Genomic DNA, 17,383 nt, shown 5'->3' with positions numbered 1-17,383 from the left:
CCGAGCAAAGAAACGAAAGCGTCGTCGGGTCATGATCGCGCGACACATTATTTATACACGTTACACAAAAGTATACTAGACGTTTCATTTTCTGTTTCTTCAAAGCGTTTGGAAGCTTCTTCACTCCACGGCACAGTATCTACAAATGTACAAATCATCATCGAATACAGGATCGATCCTTGCAGGGTGTTAGGTTATGATCGACCAAACAAATAACATATCGTGCTTCTTCGTGAACTTTATAAGATGGCGTCGCGGTAGCGTTCGACAACGATCGTTTTAAACGAATCCTCGACTCCTTTCAAAATTCAAAAGAAGAATGGAGATAGTTCTATTGGTTATATTGAGAGGAGCACGCCGCGCGAACAATCGACTCTGTCATCCGGCCGACTCGTTGCCCGATAAATTTATTTGTCAATAGTCACCGTAAAGAAATGGGAACTCGCTGTCGACCAGCGTCGTCATAATTGTAGTTTGTCCGCTACAACGGCCCAATCTTTCTTGGGATAAATTTAACGGAAAACGAATCGGCTGGCCCTATGTGGATAATTTACTATTTACAAGAAGAGAGGCGAGAAACAGAGATTTGCTCTGCAGCGCGCTCGATTCCGATCTTAATCGATAGATGGACACGATCGCTATCGACGCCACCGCGACTCGTGCATTCGTCTTCGAGAATTCAATCGATTTTTATCGACGATCTAACGAATATTACAACGAGGCTTACTTTCCTTTCGCTAGGTTTTAACACCGCACAGAGACACCATCCTCGAGTTCGTTTTCTTTTCTTTTCTCACCATGTTAAGGCGTTCACAATCGCTAACGCCTACCACCCGAATTTAAATTATATTACGAATTTAAATGAAGTTACACGTACGGCATTGTGCGGACAAAAAATACATATACTTAACGAAAACTTTCCAATAAATAATTACGTCTGTATTGAACGAACATTTTACAGTGAAACACACTTATAGGATCGAGTTTTGGCCCGTCACGCGAATCAACGTTGTATTATCGCTGTGACGCATAACTTTCGTGACGATTCGGCACATTGAAAGAAAGAAAACTGAACGACAGAAACGGTTAGAATTTTCGAATTTCTTGCCTTCTGGATCAGCCAGTGTAGAAGAAGAGAAATTGTCTGACATTCAACGATTTAGAACTTCGAATGCTTTGCATCTGCTAACGCTTCTGATACGTAATGCGTTCTATTTTCCGCGTTTCAGTGGTATTGATTTATAAGAAACTTGTGCTGAACATGGAACTTGCATCGAAGGATCGATTTCTGCGTGAGGATACGGAAAAAAGAAGCGAACGAAATCGGACATACAGGAAACAGGAGTTTGTGGAAAAGGAGAATAAAATAAAACAGTGAAATCTGAGGGAGGGGACTTATTTCTGCGCGTTTTCTCGATTAAAATCGAGCAAATATATTCTACGACGAGCAACGTTTCTACTTAGCAGAGGATTATTCGTCGAAACTTAACTGGTACATTTATCTTAACCGATACTAATAACGTTATGTAATTATTCTCCGGTTATTATTGTCTGCTCTAAACTATCTCGTATCTCCGATAGGAACAAATTACTTATGCTTCTTCTCCGTTACGTTCGCGCTAAATGCTTCTTTTCTCTTCTCCTCTCTCTCTCTCTCTCTCTCTCTTCCCTACTTTTTCTTTCTATTAAGAGAGTCACCTATTCAGCAGAGGCTTTATTTTTAAGCTTGCCTTCTTGTCTACTTTCTTGTCCTTTGTTCTTCCAGCTGTTCAGGTCCAGCTATTTAAAGTTACCGGCTACGTATTTCCTTTTTAATCCTACGCTTTTCTAGATCTCGCGCGAATCATCGATCCCGAGGATCCCGGTCCGCGTATCGATTTTTTCAGCTGCCAACGAGGAGATCGTCTCTTGCTGTCTTGCCAACGTGATCTTCCATTGTGAAGAAACGCACCGCTCGAACTCGAGCTAAACGATCTTCCTCTTCAAACGATCCTTAACGATGCAAGAAACTCGTCGACCGGATAATTCAGGCACAAATAAACATTGAATTACGACGAAGCTAGGCTCTTCAAAGTTGCACACGATCGTCGAGCAATACGTTCACAATGGATTTTTTTTTCTCTCTTCCTTCCTCTCTGATACGTCACCGCGAGAACGTAGTCCATGGACGGAGACAGAAAGCAGCTGGGTGAAAGTGATTCCCTTCCGTCGACGTGGTGTCGGTGATTTCTACGCTGGACGCCTTGGTTCGTGTAGTGGAATTAGACACCGGACTGACTCTATCATTGATTGGAACGCTTGCCTTCGTTGATGGACGCCATTCTCATTGACTCCGCTTCCGGGCAGTTCCATCCGGGCATTCTCGTCTGCTCTATCGCCGCCTGAGAACACCACAAACGAAAGGTTCTTAGCGAACAAGTTTTTACTTTCTCTGATCAATCATTCTCTCTATGTAATATTATATATTTATATATATTAATTAATTAATTGCAACATTGATTATGATTATTATATTGGTTATTTGATTTTATAAAATTTTATGAATAATTTATTAATTTTTATAGTCTTTAAAATTTTAATAATTTGATAAATTTTTTTAAAAAATTTGATAAAATTGGCAAATTTTTATAAAGATTGAAAAAACTGGGAAATTTAGTTAAAAAATTGGGAAAAATAGATCCTATTATATAGGTATACATATATTAATTAATTATTTTATTATAATATTGATTATGAGTATTATATTGGTAATTTCCATTTTTTAGTAAAAAAATTTTAGTAAAAAAATGGAAATTACTATTTAATTTTATATACTTTTATTAATGATTTATTAATTTTTATGATTTTTAAAAATTTAAATAATTTGATAAATTTTTTAAAAAAATTTGATAAAATTGGGAAATTTTTATAAAGATTGAAAAAAACTGGGAAATTTAGTTAAAAAATTGGGAAAAATAGAACTTATTATATATAGGTATATATATATTAATTAATTATTTTATTATAATATTGATTATGATTATTATATTGGTAATTTCCATTTTTTTTAATAAAAATATAATGGAAATTACTATTTAATTTTATATAACTTTATTAATCATTTATTAATTTTTATAGTTTTTAAAAATTTAAATAATTTGATAAATTTTTTTAAGAAATTGGATAAAATTGACATATTTTTATAAAGATTGAAAAAAACTGGGAAATTAAGTTAAAAAATTGGGAAAAATAGAACTTATTATATATAGGTATATATATATTAATTAATTATTTTATTATAATATTGATTATGATTATTATATTGGTAATTTCCATTTTTTTTAAATAAAAATATAATGGAAATTACTATTTAATTTTATATAACTTTATTAATCATTTATTAATTTTTATAGTTTTTAAAAATTTAAATAATTTGATAAATTTTTTTAAAAAAATTTGATAAAATTGGGAAATTTTCATAAAGACTGAAAAAATTGAGAAAAAGTGGTTTTATTATATTTAAGTATATATATATAAATATGTCGGAAGTTTATACATCTAAATATATATATTTAAATAATAAATTGAAAAAAGTAATTAAAATATAACTAATTATACATATACAATAATTTATATAAAATATTATTATTTTTAAATCTTCAGACATATATTTATATATAAATATATCCTGTGAAATATTTATATATATATTTATCTGTTAATTAAATACATAGATAATTATATTATATAAAACATAATATAGTATAATATATATATATATAATTTATTTTTATAGATGGAAATATTATTAAACGACCCAAGCATCAGATCTTTGGTACTTTGTACGACACGGCAATTGTAAAGAAATCGTGTCCAAAGTATACCTGATACAGATTCGCAAATAATAATATGCGAGCTATGGAAAATGGGTATAGACAAATTTCACTGAGGAAAAATTCATGCCAGGAGATATCCTCAGGCCATGTGAAGCGTGAAAAGATACGAAATCATAGGAGTATCGATACAGGTGCACGCGTGCTACACTTACCGAGCTATTAGGATTCTTGGTCATGAAGATCATGAGGGAGCGGCTGCGGTTGCTAAACGGCCTTAACTCCGGATCTCGGCCAGGACCATCCACCGTGTCGACGCAATTACTGTTGGCACAGAAATAACGTCGAATGTGAAATTTGCGCATTCATCAACCACCATGCAAGATTTATGAAATGAACGAGAATTAGCTTTTTTATAATTCATCTAAATATCAACCATGTCTAAGTCATCAATCTGCTTTAATTATCACTTTCATCATTCCAGGCGAGAGGAAGATAAGAAAGGAAGGCTATAAATAAATAGACGAAGAAAAATTCATAATGATAAAAGAGGAAACTACATACCTCGACCGTAATTCCTTTTGCTTTCGCTTACAGTGGATGTAAGCCGCTATGCAAATGATAACGACCAGGAATACTGCTATCGTGGCACCACCGGCGATGCTGGCTGTCTCCAACATTACACGTTGCCGGGAAGCTGTAACAAAAACGTCACTTTCCTAGTCACCGGACACAGCTTCTTGTCCCTTTGGACTGCCTGTAACACGCGTTGCAGATTGAACAAGCCAGTTCGTTGAATTTACATTGTACCCAGTGCATTATAGTCGGCTCTTGCTATGTAGCATGACTCTAGAATGGAATAAAACTATCTGGTCGCGGCGACCAGGAATACAACAGGAGAATCGAGAACGGCAGATACTTACGTAAATAGGAACCATCTAAATCCTTAAACTCGCATCTCTGCCCGATATAACCGTTGGCGCATCTGCAAGAAAAGAAAGCGAACCTGGTTAGATACGGTGTTGTACATCGGCCGGATAAAAGAGCGGTAGAACGCACGTCGGTACTTTATTGTTCGTACGCGGCACTTCCGTAAAACGCGGCAAGAAATCCAGGAAGCTATAAAACGTACTCTTTAGGCACGAACCGCTTTTAGTATCGGGCATTAATCAGATAGGTAGGCGATGGCTCGAACCACCCAATTAGTACACTTAATTATTAACAGAAAAGCGCGAAAGGAGATAGGAGAAGTGTGTGGAAAGAGGAGAGAGGAGCAAAATCAAGACGGATAGAAAAAATAAAAAAGGAAGATCAAGGAAAATAAGAGAAAAGAACATAAGGAACAGGTAAAAACTGTAGAGAGGAACGATTGTTTCTAGAACGTATCGATACGCAAGGCTCGTAATAACCCGGTAATTAAAAGGATTCTCACGGTCGATTTCATGGAACGGTACCGCCGAATCATGATTCGCCCTTGGAGCGGAATAATTAGCCGAATGCTGGCTCGTTTCATCCAGATTAACCCGAACAACATTTACGATTAATTGAGATCTGTGATCGTTGAATTAACGTCAGATCCTGGTCACGCACAATAGTCTTTCAGACACACTCGCTGATAACGATGCACGATAAACGCAGATCATACGCCAGCTACCATAGTTTTCGTTTCATCAAAGCGTTCGCTTCTTTTGCTTCCCGGTACCGAGCACTTAACTGTTGGCAACTAAGTGGTTGCAGATTTCTTCATTACCACCAAATGAGAAAGTCCGCGATCACTTAGTTACCAAGCCAATAGCTCGTCGTCGGTCATATCAGAGTCATAATTGCTTTTCTTTTTTCGAATAATCGTAAGCTGCCTGCATAAACGAAAATAAAAGAGCAGCGTGATCGCGTCGATCGGCATTTCTCGCGAATAAATGAACGGAGTGCTATCCCGCTGCATGGCACAATCCGACACGGATTCTTAAAAACCGCTGCCACTAAAACGGTTAAGCAACGCTTCCGTTACTCCCACGCAACGAAACATTACATGGTCGCTTCTACCGAGAGACACAGATCCCGCCCTTCCCCCTTTTACCATAGTTTCGGCTGGAAACGCGGCTAATTCGCTGTGCGAGGTGTCTATCATCGATAACGTAACACGTCGATACTCGCCGTGCAAGTTGAAGCGTATCAAGGCCTCGATACTTCCTCATGCGAGCAAGCGCAATAAATAATTACTCGTTCTCAGAGCAGGGCCGGCGTGACCTTTTGCGGGCCCTGAGTGCACATTGAAATCCTACACTTAAATTTTACAACGAGCAATTACAAATTTATTTACAAATGCTGTTACGTATTGTATATTGTTTATAAGCAGTTTTTTAAACAAATCCAAGCAATGTTTTTTCGCATGCATAATTCGCTTTCAAGGGGCAAATGATTCAATGAAAGTAGAAAATCTGTAATCATTGTATGACTTTTGCAAAAAACTATTGATGTAGTTTAACTTGTCTGAAAAGTACATTTCTCTGAAAGCGTCTGGATTTGTTTTTTCTAAAGTAGTTTGCAGATTATGACGACACTGACTTTTCATGATTTTCATCGCTACTACAAAAATGTCTTGCATCTGTTAATGGTATCGTCATTCTGTAAAAAGTTAATCAAAATCGGTGTTTTTTTAATTGAGTAATTCCCGTAGACCGCGGGGCCGGGTTCCGGCGAACCCGCTCAACAACCTGCCTTGCGCCGGCCCTGAAATATGAAATTTGTAATGATCGAGCAATATCGAATATTCCAATGTTTACAAAGTAAAAAGATAATCAAAGTAATATTACTGTAACATTAGTAATTATTAATGATTATTGTAACTTTAGACGCAAGACTAACTGAATTGCCCTATTATCAATGGCAACGGTTTACGAGTCTTACATCTTGTAGTTACATCGATATTACGCTTATTATTAAACACCTTACACAACGAAAATAAGTGCACACAAATGCAATTAAACCGCTATATGCAGCAGCAAGATCGCGTATACGCGATTACATGGCGTAATAATTTACACTGTGGCTTACTTTCAGAGCACCGCTTATCGATTTAATCAATGGCCTTCCAGTAGATTTCTCAAGTGTGCGCTTAATTATAACCGGTGTCGACGATGAAAAGAGATTTGCGCGCGTCCGGATCACGTAAATCTAGTAGTTTCCTCCGCGTTTCTCGTATTTGACGTCATAGTGGGCGCTGGAACGCGCCAACACGTGACCGCCTGAACGTGAACAAATCTCTAACACACGTTACAAATGGCGCAGAAAATTGCGCAGAATTATATTTTTCATAGCTGTCAGGTAGGTTGGTCGATCCACAGATCAACGTAGATCGAGAGACAAGAGCGAATAGTGGAACGTCGAGTGCCGGGTCACTGGTCTCGTTAGCAAATGTCCTCTTCGTCTTCGTAACGCGCGCGCACATGCCGGCAAGAAAGTGGAAACGTTTATTATCCAGCACTTTCCACCGCAGGAATTTTCTCCGTCCGTTTCACGGAATCCTGTTGTTCGTTCCGCGGAAATTATGGGAGCGCGAACGAGGAAAAAGTAGCACGTACGATGCTCGCGAGAGCAATCGGCCTCCGACGCGATTATTTATTCGTTTCGCCATGTATTCGGTCGTTTGCATGGAAACTGATGAATTGGAGTTATTCGCGGTGTAAAAAGTTCGCCAGTTAGCCAAGTGCATGGACGGTGAAACGCTGATTGAGATACTGTCCACGATTTCATGGCGCGCGTGTATGAATAATGTTTATTCTTGTATTAGAAACTTCGTCATTAAAGCCTGATATTATCAGAAGATACTTCGATCATGGTTAGGAATAACTTTTTATTGCAAGCAATTTGCATTTAGCATGTTTTCTGTAGAATGACACCGATATTCCAGGGCTGATAAAATACACTGCAAAAGTGAGGTTATTTGACACGGTAGAATCTTCATTAACGGAATACCGATTAACCTTTTGCACTGGAAATTTTATTTCAATTTCTTTTTAACTTTTAAGTGTTTTATTTAAAATTTACTTTAACTAGAAAATAAGAGAAGAAAGACCTTAAATACTAGTTTTCTTCACACTATTGTTGTATTTTCTAATTTGTAAGTGTATGATATATCTTGAAACAATTTCCAGCATGCAATCCTGCTTTCCTTTCGCACGTTTCTTAAAAGAAGGTGGACATGAAAGAATGTCGAGTGGGACTCGACAAAGGAGCTGCTGAGTTAAAAACTGATATCGAGCCACACTCGACATAGCAGTGCAAAGGGTTAAATATGAAAATGGCCCTTTATTAGGAAGATTGTAAAGCATAGACAGAAAATTATAAGAGATGGAAATGTGTAAAATGAAATCAATATTAACACTTTACCGACCGCTAGCGGCTCAATAGCATACGCACGTCCGACCGGCAGCTCAGACGCAGATTCTCCCTGGCGCTGGCTTCGTTTCGGTTTAGATTCGCCAATACCATTTTTTTCGTTCATCGCGAACGATAAGTTTTTCAAATTGGTATAAAACTGTGCGAGCTTACAAAGCAACGCAACTGACGCAACTGAGCAAGGTACTTTAGTACCAAATAATAAATACTACTCAAATAATGAGAAAGATTGTTGGCGACAAAAAGCCGATTAATAGGCAATCGGTCGGTAAGCATCGGCGGAAAAAAACCGATTAATCGGCTATCGGTCAGTAAGCGTCGACGACAAAAAGCCGATTAATAGACTATCGGTCGGTAAACGTCGGTGACAAAAAAACCTATTAGTAGGCTATCGGTCGGTAAGCGTCGGCGACAAAAAACCGATTAATCAGCTATCGGTCGATAAAATGTCAATATATATTTATAAAATAATTCTAGATAAATGATGTTCTTTCGTAGGAAAACAAAGTAATTCGATCATCTTTGTATTTGTCGTTTAACAAACAAATCCTCTAATATATTCTATGCCAAACTATTGCAGGTGCAAGCTTAACTTGTCTAAAAACAGGCTATTACCCGATGGACTATTTTGCTAGCTTTCACAGGAATCGGTCGGCAACGAAACTTTCAAATTGAGCAAGTTTTCTATAGAATGACACTGACATTCCAAGGCTGATAAAGTACAAGTGCAAAAGTGAGGTTATTTGACACGATAGAATCTTCATTATCGGAATATCGATTAAATATGAAAATGATCTTTTATTAGGAAGATTGTAAGGCAAGGACAGGAAAATTATAAGAACTGGACATATGTAAAATGAAATCAATATTTTATATATTTAAAAAATAATTCAGGATAAATGATGTTCTTTCATACGTATCTCTGTGCTTGTCGTTTAGCAAATACATCTTCTAAAAGATTCTATGCCAAACTATCGCTCGTGTAACCTTAACTTGTCTAAAAAAAAAACGGGCCATTAACCGATGGACTATTTTGCTAGTTTTCACAGGAATCGATCGGCGGCAAAACTTTCAAACCGGGCGGTCTATTCGAGGGCCAAGAGAAAAGAGATCTGTTAAAGAACGTGTCGGTTTATGACCATCGCAATGGCCACAAAGAAAGGAGTCGATTCGTACGATTGATGGCATTCCATAGGATTTCCACAGGAATTCCTTGGTACGTGTCATCGGCACGTAACCAGGGATTAACGTCGACGATGGCGAAAGAAGAACGCGGTGATCCTTTTTTCCACCTTTTCCCATTTCGGTTCCGTTGCAATTGTTCCAGCCATGCTGATGTCAATGCGATTCTCAAACCTGGAGGGTGTGCGTGAGCGAGAAAAAAGTCGGTTGCCGTGTAATGTTCACGGGGATCCGATGATTCCTTTCATTCGAAAGTATACGCGTGGTCGGGCATTCGTCCAGAACATTTCGAGATTCTGGGAATTGGTGCTAGTCGCCTCAGGGAATCTCGTTGCAAAGAATTTTTGAAATTGCTGTGAAATAAGTTGCGCATCTATTGTCAGTGGCGCCACAGGTGTAAACCAAGGTAATGCAGATGTAATCGTGTCGAGTCGGTAATCAAATTGGAACTTTTAACACATTGTCACCGGCTATTATTTCGTAATTCGTGCAAGTAAAGTAATATAAATAAACTTTAATAAATTTGATTTATTATTCAACTTTGAATATTTCTTTCTTCTATGATAAACAGTGTAACAATCTCCTACGTGTAATGGTACACAACAGCTTTTGCAAATATATCTAGTTTCGCTGTGTTCTCCTTTTGAACAGCGCACTCTACACGCTCTAGTCGGATTTGTTTTTCTGCCAGCGACTATTTTATCTGACACGTGGTCTCTTAGTTGTCCGGAAAGCCTGAAGGGTGCATCATTATAACAAGGAGCTGTTTTAGAAATTCGAGAAGTGTCAGGTGCAATGCTGCGTTCTTTGGAATCCATAGTTTTCCATTCTCTAGCTAATTGCAGTAGAAATTTGTTGTATCTTGTTTTATTTTCTGGCAGATAGGTACAGTACATTTTATATGCATCGAGCAAGGTGCAGTTTATCGGAAAAAGTGCTAATTGCATTGTAATATGCACGTAGGTTTAATGATATTTTGGTGACCTAATATCAGATTCGCTATCTTCTGATGCAGTATCATTTTCCAAGTCACCACAATCTGATTCACAATCACTCAGACAAACATCCGCGTATAATTCATTGAAAGATTCTTCATTGGTAGGTTCCGTCATCGTTGACATTTTTTTTTTACAACAAAGGACTCAACTTGACTGGTCTTATAAACAAGAGACACAGCTTGAGATATGCTGACCAATAATTGCGCTGCATCATCTCCAACAGCGCACTGATACGGAAAAAAAGCGCATCACGAGTTTACTCGTGGTCGGCAACAATGTTTAAGATTTACATCGCGGAATTAGGAATCAACGTTGAATTTTTTTTGTTTCTTTCGCAGCAGATTCTCTTTCGATAATCGATAGATTTAATGGCGAGGAACCATGGCGTTCGACCGTATTTTCGACGATCATTCCAAGTGGCTGCTATTTACTAAGGGTGTGCCTGATTACGTAATATTCCAAAGCGTCTTCGCGGCTGAAATTCCACGCGTGATACGGCCGTGTCGCAATCATTCCACCGTGAGATAGTTCTGCTTCCTCTTGGAAAGCGATCGTTCCACGAGACCCTCCGGTAAATGGGACGTCGGTTTCCAACTCGGCTACACAAGGCGGATTGTTTGCAAACCGATCGATAAGTCGAAGAAATCTTGATCGAGCGTTGGCAAAGTGAATTTCTATGTCGTTTATAGAAAGCTTCGAAAGGATATACTGGGAACAGGCTAATCGGGGAAAAGTAGACGCAAATGGTCACTGTGTTACACGGTCGTAAATCATCCCGAGTAGTTACTTTAAACGTAAGCAATCTCGGGACAGGCACGCAGAAATACCTGAAACTAGGTAACGTTGATTACAGGAATGGACGATCGATGGTTATCAGCGAAAACGACGCTAAACGGTGCTGCAAACGAAACGCTATGTGTTTTCTTTATATTCTATGAAGTAACGTTTTCCCAGGCGGACTACGATCGCGTTAAACAAAGTATAAATTAAGGCTCGATGGGATAGACGGCGTTCGAATCTGCAACGTAACCTGCCATTGTCATAGTTTACGGTAGATTTGTAAAATGAACGGTAACCACGGCGCTATAGTCGACAGATACGATACGTAATAATCGGTTAACGGCTGTTCTATCGGATACGAAAAGCATGCGAATCGAATGAAACGGTGATTCGAATATCTGCCATTAAACTAAGTCTCGTTCGCAGAATGCTGCGGCTGCATTCTCATGCGCGTGTGGTCTTTCATCACGATTACATTTCGAGGTGAAGATCGTGTGTGGTTCCTTCGGAAAGGTCTTGTAGAATGTTGTACAGAAGGTTAATAGCGGATTCGATTGTGAAAGGTCTGTTGGTATGGTATTGGCTTGGCAACTAAATGATTGCGCATTTTATCGTTAGGTGGTATTGACAAAATCCGCAATCACTTAATTTGCAAGCCGAACAAAAGCGTGCGATAATTTGTATCGTTAATTGCAATTGTAGGAAAAAGATCTTGCAATTGTTCTTTTATACTACTTCGTGTTCTTTGAAGCACTATAGTAATATCGACACAGTATCTCAATTAGTAAATTAACGCGGAATTATGAATGGACTGTTGACCTTTATGCAATCTCATATTTTAACAAATGAAACCTAAATTACATTTCACAATTTTATATCTTTTTTTACATATTACGTGCAATCCTATATTTTTACAATTTTTTCAGCATTTTGTCAATATTTACACCAATAAATAGCAATAGTCGCTTAAGCACAGTAGAACTCCTAACCTCAATTTATTAGGAGGAGAATTAAGCGATTCATATATTAGGTTGGCAACTAAGTGATTGCGGGTTTTGTCATTACTATCTAACGACAAAACCCGCAATCACTTAATTTGCTAATCCAATACTTTGAACTCCTACCGTCTTGCAGAACAAGTGCAAAAGTTTTTCTCTTTTTTATTATTTAATATGCACTTTACAATTTGGTAAATATTTTTCTATCTTAATTGCTAAATAACATGTGGATAGCTAACCCCAGAAGGATATCATCCTCGAATTTGACTATTTTATTTTTTTCAGTGAAATGCAAAATTGTTCTCTGATAAAAATGAAGGAAGAGAAATGAACCAGCGGCGTACTTACAGACAATTGTAAAGGAGGGAATCGACGATTTTGACAGTGAAACATGTGGCACCGTTCAAGCAGTACCATTCCGCATAATCCGGTGGACACGTGTACATGTGGAATGTGATGTTCGGTCGAGGCGTCGGCGTCGGTGGCCGTGGTTTCGGCGTCGACCGCGATGAACAGGCGTCTGTCAACAGAAATCATTCAAAATTAATCATCCATAGAATCACCAGCGCATACCTTCTCAAGTTTCTTGTTTCAGTCACTTCAAACGTCTCTGCTAAATTACTTTCACTAAAAATATTTCCACGCCGATTCCATCGAAATATACTGTGAAATTTACTGTAAAAAAGGTCGCCTTTTCAAAGCAGCCATTGTCCATTGAGGAAATCACGATGGCGGACGAATGAAAGCACAGCCAGAAAGCTGAGAACATGTTGGCGGCAAATTTGCACGATTAAGTTGTGTAACGACCAAAAGCCAACCATCGTTTATCCCATTATTGGGCACAAGGGAGAGACGAATTGTCGAATAGCCGCTTTAGAAATTCCTTCGGCTTCCAGGTTTGGCAAACACAAAGGGTGGTCCGGTATTTTAGAGCCGGTCTAAGTGATCGTCTCCTCCCTCCTTGTGCCTCGTAAAAGCTAAACTGGAAAACCTTCTTCCCATTCTGTTATCCTCCATCGGCATCTTCTTTTGTCACGTTACCGATTCCTATCAGTATCATTAAGTCGTAATTAGCACTTTGACTGCCACTTGGGTCATATATGACCCACCACGGTTTCTCCTGCGACGCCGCCACTGTGTGGTCGTTGGTTCGACTTTTTACAATTGCAAAAATTGAATGAAAATTTACAGTTGGGGCATTTTCAATATAACCGGTAAATAGAAGATACTTTGAAATAAAAAGTGCCCATATTGAACGATTAAGCATTTTTATTGGGACATCAATAAAAAAAAAAAATGAGAGAACAAATCTACGAATATTATTATAAACACACCTTAGAAAATAATTGTAAATGCTAAATAATTGTAAATGATGATAATTGTAAATAAATAATTGTAATTGTAAATAATTGTAAATTATATGATTAAATAATCATATAATTGAAATTAGAAGTGTGCACATACTTTACTATTATATACAGAATGAGCAAATACTGTTTACTAATATCTTCTGCACGTTTTAACAATATATTCTGCACGTTTTGCTTGCGACGAAACAACGAAAGCGAATGGTTTGTTGAAATAAGCGAAGTCTTGTTATAATATGTCGCTATTAACTATTACCAAGGCGCCACCTGTGACCACCAATAAGATAAACGGTCCATTGGGGAAGAATGTTGTCTTGCGTCATCAATTTACTATTATTGCGCCATTATATGCTTTGAATAATAAAAATACTCCCGTGGCGCCCTCTGCGAAACGTGTGATTTCGGCGTGGCAGTCAAAGTGTTAGGATAACCTGATTATCCCGATATTTAGTCGAAAGTTTCGCCTCAACCATCGGAAGTATCTCGCAAGTTTTTCATTTCGATTAATCTAGCAGAAAGATTGCTCGCCCTCTGAGGTTTAAAAATTTGAAATATTCCATTTTGTCGCATTTTCCATAGCTAATGGATCGTATATGCTTTTTACAGGAGACACGATGCCACCTTACGGACAAGGAGGATCGAATGGAACGTCAGGCACTCGATACTCGGCGCATTAATCTGCCATACCATCGAACAATTCGAAAGTTAGAAAATATTCGCGCACGCCACGTGAAACTTGGCCGCCGGGTAATAAGAGAGACGCGCCAGGAGCCACGAGCTTCGCAGCAACATCGACGTTCTTACGCAGAACCGCAGCGCACGTTGCATCCGGCCATGCGAGCCTCGCTCTATCTGTCACCTGTTATAATTTTGCAATACGTCGAACACGGTCGATGCCACACGATTCTGCGCGTGTTTCTACTTTAAAAACGCGTACATCGAATTTACAGTGGAATTTATCGTCTGTTATTTGTATAAACATCACATAGAATATCAAGGTTCGTTGAAACACGTTCAATAGATTTAAAATAGATTCAAATTTCTAGATTATCTGGTCAAGTACACTGCACCTGGTAGCTGTCGAGATTTCCATCTTTTGAAACGAGGATATTTGGTAATCGTTTAGGCGAAAACTATTTCCCGGGCAATTTCGGAAATTGTTTGAAATGGACAAAAAAGAATGAAATTTTTGGAAGCTTGTAAAGAACATAATAAACGACAAAATCGTTTTACTAAATTACTTGATTACATTTTAGTGTTCATATACGGTAAATTGCTAAATTACTTGCCACTTGACTAAACTACTACCACGTTTTACTAAACTAACCGACTAAATTTTGGCACACGCCAAGTTGCTAAAATTAGTTGCCACTTGACTAAACGTGTCTGAATGATCTTTTATTCGCGACAAGAACAATACATAATCGTAAATTTTATATGGGTACTATGGTTTCAAAAAGGAACCATTTATTGAACACAGTTAGTTGAAGATTGCAAAGTTTAACAGAGAGAAATGCCTGGTTATTTGGGGAAATATTTGGTTTCTCGCAAACTTCCACTTTCTGTTGCAATTTCCTTCAATTACTTCCATTTTTTGTCCAGTTTCCTTTTATGCGCTTCAGAAAGATTAGAGGGCCATTTACAGGGCCATATGTGTACAAATTCGCCGGAATAATTCACGCGGTATGTACGTAATTGTTACGAGCGATTAGGGTCTCGGGAAGCATCGCACGTGTCGCGTTCTCGCAATCTGTCGCTGCCACGCGTCCACTCGAGTTCGCCTTCTCTAAATACGGACAATGGGATCGCTTTGTATACGCTAACTTATCGACTGTGTACGTCGTAATTTGTTGACCTTATAATTCAGCGTTATCGAATTATATCAACACACGGTAATACCTTCCTTTGCAATTTTACGTGACACGCGTTTCAAACTTGTATATTTCCATGGCAACTAAGTGATTGCGGACCTTGTCAATACCATCTAACGACAAAATCCGCAATCGCTTAGTTGTCAACCCTATAGATTGCGATCTGACAGTATCTTAGTCGGTCGAATTTGAATAAAATTTGCAAAAATATTCAAACTTTCCAAAAGTTTCTTAGATCGATGTTGCGAACGAACAGAGTTGATCTACACGATTACAATCTTATCGTTTTCACAGATACAATTCTCGACAACACTGGCTCATTCTCGAGATCATTTCATCACTTCACTGGTCCACCACTGTGTTTCACGTTATCGTCTCGCGATAACGATCAACCGGACGTAAAAATGGACAAACTTAAGAGAAAAAAGGCTCGTGCACTAACCTGCTATACCGAAGAGGGTATAAGAGAGGATGAGTAGAGTAGCGAGGTAGGGCGGGATCCTGCATCCTCTCGTCATGGCAGTGACGGTGGCAGGGTTGTCGGTGGCGGTGGTACCATCCGCGTGGCGATTGCTGGTGGTCCGGACGATGCGATCGGCGTTTTCGTCCCGATCGCAAGGCGGTCTGTCGTCCCGCAGTCGCTGATGGATATGATGCAGATGATGATGATGGTGATGGTGAGGGTGGTGATGGTGGTGATGGTGATGATGCAGATGATGATGATGATGTTGTAGGTGGTGGAGTTCGTGACGGATGTCCCGATGAGGAGGAGCAGCGGTAGCCTGGTCCTGATACGTAGCCTCATCGTCGGCTTCCTCGTCGACGACCAGCTCGTTGCTAGCCACGCTGTCCCTTCGTTGGTGACATCGTTGACGCTGTAGTTGTTGTTGTTGCTGATGACGATGACTATAGCGACGATGTATATGATGCAGGTGATGACGACGGTGGCTGTAGTTGGTGGTGGTACTGCTGTCGCCGCAGCAGACCTCGCCATCGGCCACCGGTGAGCAACTAACCTCCTCGAGCACGCTCGCTCCTACCGCATCGCATCCTCCCCTTCCTTCGTCCAGGCCGTCCACGTAGCCTCCCACCCCCGCTGCTGCTGCCTCTTCTGTTTCTTCAACGGCACGAGCTCCACCACCTGGCCCGGAGCTGCGGCGCACGTGCCGCCGCCTCCCTGTAACCAAATATCCGACCGGCCGGCCGTTTACAGTGTGTTTTATCTCGGCCCGGCTCCGCTTCATCTAGCCGGCTGATCCACGCACACCCGGGGGTAGTTAAACACGCCGTGCCAACCGAACACAAGCAACCGAATAATATATCCTTACTTGGAGAGGATCGACGCGTGTATGTGCGGGTGGTTTCTCGTCTGGCCACATGCAGGGCCCTCTATATCGTGGTAAGTGCATATCGAGGGAGGGAGGGAGGGGATTTCACCGGAGAAATTTAGGCGATTTAGTTTAGCGGAAGGGATCGAGGAATTACGGAATTTTTGGGTAAAAATAGCGGCTGGATTTTTTATTTTAGATTCTTCTAAATATTCGGCTGGCGACTAAGTGATTGCGGATTTTGTCAATAGATGGTATTGTCGGATTTTGTCAATACCATCTATTGACAAAATCAGCAATCACTTAGTTACCGAAGAGAAGCGTGCGATAGCTTGTATCGATGGTTAATTGCAATTGTAGGAAAACGATCTTGCAATTGTACTTTTATACTATAAAAGTGTACTAGTTCAATTAGTAAATTAACGCGGAATTATGAATGGACTGTCGATCTTTATGCAGTGTCACATTTTAACAAATGCAACCTAAATAACATTTCACTTTGGTTATTTTATGTGTTTCTTTGCACATTACGTGCCATTCGATATCTTCATAATCTCGAATTGCTTCGATCATGAAACACTTGATATTTACATCGATAGAAATTAATATCACGGATTTATATAGAAAAGTGATTGTATTCGTGTGAGAT

The 17,383-nt window shown here is 39.2% G+C and overlaps 1 protein-coding gene and 1 long non-coding RNA gene across 5 annotated transcripts in view; one reads left to right on the top strand and one right to left on the bottom strand.

The window, feature by feature from the left end:
- Nucleotides 1-2,110: 2,110 nt before the first annotated feature.
- LOC117242761 overlaps nucleotides 2,111-17,383 on the bottom strand; it is a 66,804-nt gene continuing 51,531 nt past the window's right edge. For all 3 annotated transcript variants that reach the window (XM_033509679.1, XM_033509680.1, XM_033509681.1), the window contains exons 2-7: nucleotides 15,849-16,583; nucleotides 12,517-12,688; nucleotides 4,736-4,797; nucleotides 4,377-4,509; nucleotides 4,028-4,136; nucleotides 2,111-2,381 (exon numbers count right to left, since the gene is read on the bottom strand). In XM_033509679.1, the coding sequence (XP_033365570.1) occupies nucleotides 2,283-2,381; nucleotides 4,028-4,136; nucleotides 4,377-4,509; nucleotides 4,736-4,797; nucleotides 12,517-12,688; nucleotides 15,849-16,583 (1,310 nt within the window). In that variant the 3' untranslated portion in view covers nucleotides 2,111-2,282. The remainder of the gene's footprint in view (nucleotides 2,382-4,027; nucleotides 4,137-4,376; nucleotides 4,510-4,735; nucleotides 4,798-12,516; nucleotides 12,689-15,848; nucleotides 16,584-17,383) is intronic.
- LOC117242762 lies at nucleotides 11,399-12,518 on the top strand. 2 transcript variants are annotated; one of them, XR_004495333.1, is made up of 3 exons: nucleotides 11,399-11,733; nucleotides 12,097-12,359; nucleotides 12,454-12,518. It is a non-coding gene; the product is annotated as an uncharacterized LOC117242762 (long non-coding RNA). The 2 variants fall into 2 exon arrangements; XR_004495332.1 differs by having other exon boundaries at nucleotides 11,400-11,653.

This window comes from Bombus vosnesenskii, unplaced genomic scaffold (assembly GCF_011952255.1).
Source record: "Bombus vosnesenskii isolate JDL3184/JDL3185 unplaced genomic scaffold, Bvos_JDL3184-5_v1.1 scf7180000016278, whole genome shotgun sequence".
In the NCBI taxonomy this organism is placed as follows: Eukaryota; Metazoa; Arthropoda; class Insecta; order Hymenoptera; family Apidae; genus Bombus; species Bombus vosnesenskii.
This window is presented reverse-complemented; position numbering and strand designations above follow the sequence as displayed.